This window comes from Apteryx rowi, unplaced genomic scaffold (assembly GCF_003343035.1).
Source record: "Apteryx rowi isolate R43461 unplaced genomic scaffold, aptRow1 scaffold_1088, whole genome shotgun sequence".
Lineage (NCBI taxonomy): Eukaryota > Metazoa > Chordata > Aves > Apterygiformes > Apterygidae > Apteryx > Apteryx rowi.
Window position 1 is genome coordinate 163,159 of NW_020447295.1, and position 5,382 is coordinate 168,540.

The following is a 5,382-nucleotide window of genomic DNA, read 5'->3' on the forward strand; positions in this document are numbered from 1 at the left end:
GGGGCACAAGAACTGTGTGCAGATGTTGGGGGTGGGGGATAGGCCTTACCCCCAAAGGGGCTGAGGGGATCGGAGGTGAGCCTGAGGAGGTCCCCTGGGGTGTTGGGGGCTGATGCCCCAGAGGACCCGGAGAGCTGGGGGGTGTCTGGGTGGACGGATACCCCGGGACTGAGTGTTGCCAGGGCTAGGAGCATCCGTGTCCTCTCAGCCCGCTGGCTGCTGTCCTCCACAGACCTGTGCAAGAACTGCCACCATGTGATAGCGCACCACGAATACACCTTCAGCGTTGTGGATGACTACCAGGTACGTGCAGTGCCCCAGCGCTGCAGCCGGGGGGGATCCTCCTGCGCGACTATCCCAGCGGCTCCTTTCCAGCTCCGGAGGTGGCCTGAGCTGAGCCCCAAGCCGCTGAGGGCCTTTGGGACTGGCTCCKGGGGCGAGCGCAGTATCGTCTGCGGCAGGCTGTTGGCGCTGGGAGGTGGAGGCTGCTGTACCTGGCGGGGCCGTGCTTCTGGCTCCTGCGAGCTGCCRCAGGGATGCTCTGAGCTGCCTCGTGGAGGCAGCACTCGCGGCCTTGGCTTGTCGGCACAAAGCAAACTGGGCTTTGGCCTGGGGCGTCAGGCGGGAAGGGAAACTGGCCTTCCAAAAGGCTCCTGTTCCTGAGGGCTCTGAAACCTGCCCAGGGCTGCGATTTCCAGACCGCCTTGGAAACGTGAGGGCTGTGGGCAGCTCTGCTAGTTCCTATCTGCCCTCACAGCCACTGAAGGGAGCGAGGCAGCTTTGGACATGAGCCATAGGAGTGGCCGCGAAGGCTTCAGAGACTCCTTTGCAGAGCCATGTCCTTGTGTCCTATGTTCAGAGTCACCTGGAGCCCTGTGCCRCTGGTCCCTGCTTCAGGAGTAGTCTGGCCCAAGTGTGTCAGCTCAGGAGCTTGGTGTAGGCATGGGCTGCTCGGGCTCTGCCCCAGTGTCTGAGGTGGGAAACGAGAGCCCAGGCTCAGTGCAGTAATGCCAGGCTTTTCTACCGATGCGTTGGTGTTTCCGTGCAGCCCCAACACTGTCAGGCTGCCCCGGGAACATCTGCAAGATGTGCAGTATTTGGCCCAGGGCAGAGCAAAGGGTGTCTGTGTAATGAAAGGAGCGTGAGGAGGGCGTGCAGGGCCTGCCCTGCCTCTCCCCAGCCCTCCCGCCTGTCCCTCGGCACGTTTGCTATTGAACAGCCTGGAGAATGGACTCTAGGGAGCCTTGGGGACTTGGTCCCAAGGGAAGAAACTAGATCTTCCCAGGTCTGATTGCAATCGAGGCTCCTGGAGGATCGGGTGCCGACTCCGGCTCGGGTTTCCCTGGCCGTGCCTCACGGCCCCAAGGAGACGGTGCGGGAGAGACCGGCTCCCGCTGGGCCCAGCAGCCCCCGCCGCCGTGCTCCTCCTGCCCGTGCCGTGCTGTCCCCTTGCAGGAGTACACCATGCTGTGCCTCCTGTGCGGCCGGGCCGAGGACTCCGTCAGCATCCTGCCTGACGACCCGCGCCAGATGACCCCCCTCTTCTGAAGCGCACKCTGGTGTGTATCCCGGTACAGTGTCACGGCTGCCCCAACCACCGGGTCCCYGCGTGCCCCCAGGCCTGCTCCCCGGCTCGCAGAGCCTTGGGACTGTCCGCTGTGCRGGCCAGGGGTAGGGGCAGGGAGATGGCCGCACCGTGGGATGCAGAGTGGCCGGTGCAGGCCTGACAAGCGGCCCCTGGCACTGGGCGATCTCTTGTCCCAGCTGGGACCTGCGCAGCCCATCCCTTTCCGGGATGTAGTGTGTGGTCCCTTATGCAATGCTCTCATTCCAAGCTCCAGCCTGGATGCGGTGGATGTCCGATGCTGGAGCCTGCTCCCGTGTACCGTGCGCACCTTGTCGTGGTCATTCCCAGCTTGCGTCTGCTCTGCTCCAGCACCGCGCTGCCCTTGTCGCTCAGACGTGCCTGCTGCCCTGGGATGTGAACCTGGGCCACATGGACGTGGTGGAGTACCACCACCTCGGTCCCTCTGCTGTTTGAAGACACCAGGGGTGGTGGTGGGGGGAGCAGGCTGTCACCCCCAGAATGGTTCAGCATGGGATGGCCACCCCAGAAGCCCACGCACTCGTGCCTCAGCGGAGGAGGCAGTGTTCATGTGTGCGTGGGCAATAAAGTGGATGTGTTACGACTCGGTGGTGGAGACTGCAACGTTTTGGGGGGAAGAGTGAGGGATACCCGCTATGCAGGTGGAAACAGAAGAGGCCAAGTGGTTGGCCTTCAGCCCCCTCCAGTCCCTGGGACTCCCTGCTGGTCCCCRTAGCTGGCAGAGGGGCTACAACCCTACACAGTGATCGAGAGGCTTTTCCCTCCCCGTTAGCTTGTGTGATTCCTCCTGCTGTAGCAGATCTGGCCCTGTGCCTTCCCCAAATCCCAGAGCCTGTTCTGCCCTGCATCTTCCAACACTCTGCGACTCCTGAACCCTGGTGAGCAGCAACGTGAAGTGTTTTAGCTCACCTGGGGGGAGGCTAGGTGCCTTCAAGCCCAGTTTGGGTGGGGGCATAGACACACCCCCCCCCCCAGGCCGGGGCCCATTTCCCTGCTCTCCCGCATCTGTGTAACCTAATCCTCCCCTGCTTGGGATGCTGGCAGCGCATTCCTGGGGTGGGCAGGGCAGGCCAAGCCAGTCCCGGGGCAGGAGGCAGCATGGCATGCAGGAACAGCTCCAGGAAGTCCTGCGCCAACCTGCATTAGCCATGGCTATGGGGCTGCTGGCCCTCGCTGCCAGGATCAGCGCGCCCTAGGCAGGGTTTGAGTGCCACCCTAGGCACCCAGCCCCCGTGACTGTGCCCTGGGTGCTCCTGCAGAGGCCCCTGCGCTGCCTGCCAGCACGTGCCGTTTCTTGGATCTGCCAGCGCRGGATGCTTCCTCCTCCCGCCAGGGCTCAGCCAGCTCTGCCACCCCTGAAGATGCACCCACGGCCTCCCCCACTGCACGCATGGTACCCACCACCCCAGGGTCACCAGCCGGGACAGCGTGGTGAGCCCTGGCACGCGCAGCTGGAGCTGCCTGCACAAAGCATACAGAGACCAGTGCTCCTTCCGGCTTCTTTATTGGACCCAGGCCATGCGAGGTGCCTCCCGCCACAGACACGGCTGCTCCAGCCCTCTGACCCATCGGGCTCCCTCCCCGAAGGTGGTTTCAGAGGGGGCCGTCACCCGACAGAGGGCTGGGACCRTCCTGGGGGGTGGCCCTACTTGGCCAGCTTGAGCAGGCGCTGGATGTCGGGCTCCAGCTGGGCGGTGGGCATGCGGGGGCTGTAGCGCCGGAAAGGTTCGCCCTCGGGGCCCACCAGGAACTTCTCGAAGTTCCAGGAGATGTCAGCCCGCCGCACCGGGCTCCACACCACGAAGCGCGGCTCTGTCATGAGGTGCACCGCGTCRTCGGCTGGCGCGGGCAGGTGTGCCTTCAGGTAGGCGAAGACGGGGTGGGTGTCCTGCCCGTTCACCTGGCACTTCTGGAAGAGGGTGAAGTTGGGCTCGAAGCCACCCCCTGGGCGCACGTACTTGAGGCTGTTGAGGATCTCCTCATTGGTGCAGTTCTCCTGGGGCAGGGAAGGGAGAGACCCACGGCTGTGTCATGCTTTCCCCATCCTAACCAGGACCGGGATTTCCCTGCCACCCTCCCCGGCGTGCCCGGCTGGCACTCCATCCTGCTCCATGCCTGCCGGCTGCGAGCRGGGACAGCTTATGGGCTCTGAGTCCATTTAGGGATGCGCGGGGGATAGCAGGGCTGGGCACTTACCTGGTAGCCAAACTGGTTGCAGGGGAAGCCCAGCACGACCAGCCGCCGGGGGTAGCGGGCCTGCAGCTGGTTGAGCTGGGTGAAGTCCCGTACAGTGGTGCCTCAGAGCGATGCCACATTCTCGATGAGGACCACACGGCCCCGAAAGTTGTTGAAATCCACCTTCTCCCCCTGCAAGGAGGTGGCGCTGAGGTCATAGAAGGACTTGGCGATGGGCACGGTCATGGCTGCGGGCGTGCTCTGCATCCCGCGCACCCGCCGCCGCTGTCTTAAGGGCTGCGCCCTGCTCACGTGACATCCCTGCTCCAAAGGTCTCCTTGTCCTGGAGTGACTTGGCGGAAACCGGAGCCGTCTCACCTGCTGGCTTGGGCCCAATGCAAGGAGGAAGATGTGGAGGAGGACTGGGGTGGCCTGGGGCCAAGGCAATGCTCCTATCTGCTTCAATAATTCATGCCGCCTGCCAGGGTGTGATGAAGTGTGGCTGCTCCCCCTGCGGCCATGGGATACGGGATGCCTGGGGGCATCAGATTGGGCCTTGACCACTCCAGCCTAGCTTCTTCCAGAGGCCTGGAAATGCTGTCTCAGAAATAACAAGACTCCGGGTGCTGGCGCTTTGCAGGCCTCTGCTTGGCAGGGATGGAGGAAGTGGTCGGCTTGGGGCACTGGGCCCTGCACACAGCTGGAGCCGGACTGGGCGCTGGAGAGGGTTGGATGCCCTGATGCACCTCCTTCTCCAGATTGGTGCTGGGTAGCTGCCTTGGCATCGCTCCTGTGCCCTACCCTGGCCTCCTGCATGCCCTTGTGTGCCTGCAACCCCTGACCGCCTTCCCAGCGCTCCCTTCCACCGCAGTGCCCACTACCGCCTTGGTGCCTACCACTGTCCCATACCCACCTGTCCCAGTGTCCACCACCATTCCAGTGCCCACTGCCGCCTTGGTGCCCACCACCATCCCATACCCACCTGTCCCAGTACCTACCACCACCCCGGTGCCCACTGCCGCCTTGGTGCCCACCACCATCCCATACCCAGCTGTCCCAGTGCCCACCACCATCCTGGTGCCCACCACCATCCCAGTGCCCTCTTCTGTCCCAGTGCCTCTCCCCATCCTGGTGTCCACCTCCATCCCAGTGCCCACCCACCCCAGTGCCTACTGCCAGGTTGCTTGGCAGTGACGGCCCTGCTGCTCCTAGGGCCGGCTCCTACGGCCCCTTGGGGCTGCTCCCCTGGCTCGGGGTTGAGCTCGGAGCCCAGGTGGGCACGGTGCCCTGCACCTCCACGGACCCGTCCCCAAGCCTGGAAAGGGGACACCAGCAGCCCTTTGGAGCAGCCTCAATTATTCATAGCCGCTCGGCTTGCTGTGGGCAGGCGCCGGGTGCCGGTGTCGCCAGGGCAGAGCCCAGGACTGGCGTTGGCTGCGGTGGTGGTGGGGGGGGGTGACCAAGGTGACACGGCCAGCAGCAGCAGCAGCACATGAGCCGGCCCACGCGGCGCTCCGGCATCACCTTTATTCTGGAAACCGTGTGTGTAAAACCGGGAGGAGGGCCCGGGCGGGCGGGGGGCCGTGGGCACAGGACCGAGC

The 5,382-nt window shown here is 64.4% G+C and overlaps 2 protein-coding genes across 3 annotated transcripts in view; one reads left to right on the forward strand and one right to left on the reverse strand.

Moving 5' to 3' along the window:
* CHURC1 (churchill domain containing 1) overlaps positions 1-2,189 on the forward strand; it is a 3,656-nt gene extending 1,467 nt beyond the window's left edge. The window contains exons 2-4 of one of the 2 annotated variants that reach the window (XR_003254540.1): positions 233-303; positions 1,456-1,559; positions 1,836-2,189. Coding sequence is in view for 1 of the 2 variants with exons in the window: in XM_026071896.1 (XP_025927681.1) it covers positions 228-303; positions 1,456-1,548 (169 nt within the window). In the remaining variant the exon portion in view is untranslated. Of the gene's footprint in view, positions 1-227; positions 304-1,455; positions 1,560-1,835 lie in introns of both variants that reach the window. The other variant, XM_026071896.1, reaches the window with a different exon arrangement.
* A 914-nt stretch (positions 2,190-3,103) lies between these two features.
* On the reverse strand, positions 3,104-5,332 carry GPX2 (glutathione peroxidase 2). Its single transcript, XM_026071914.1, has 2 exons — positions 3,803-5,332; positions 3,104-3,602 (listed from the first exon to the last, which is right to left on the reverse strand). Exons 1-2 carry the CDS (start codon positions 4,046-4,048, stop codon positions 3,252-3,254), a joined length of 597 nt encoding a protein of 198 aa, XP_025927699.1. The 5' UTR covers positions 4,049-5,332; the 3' UTR covers positions 3,104-3,251.
* Between the last annotated feature and the right edge of the window lie 50 nt (positions 5,333-5,382).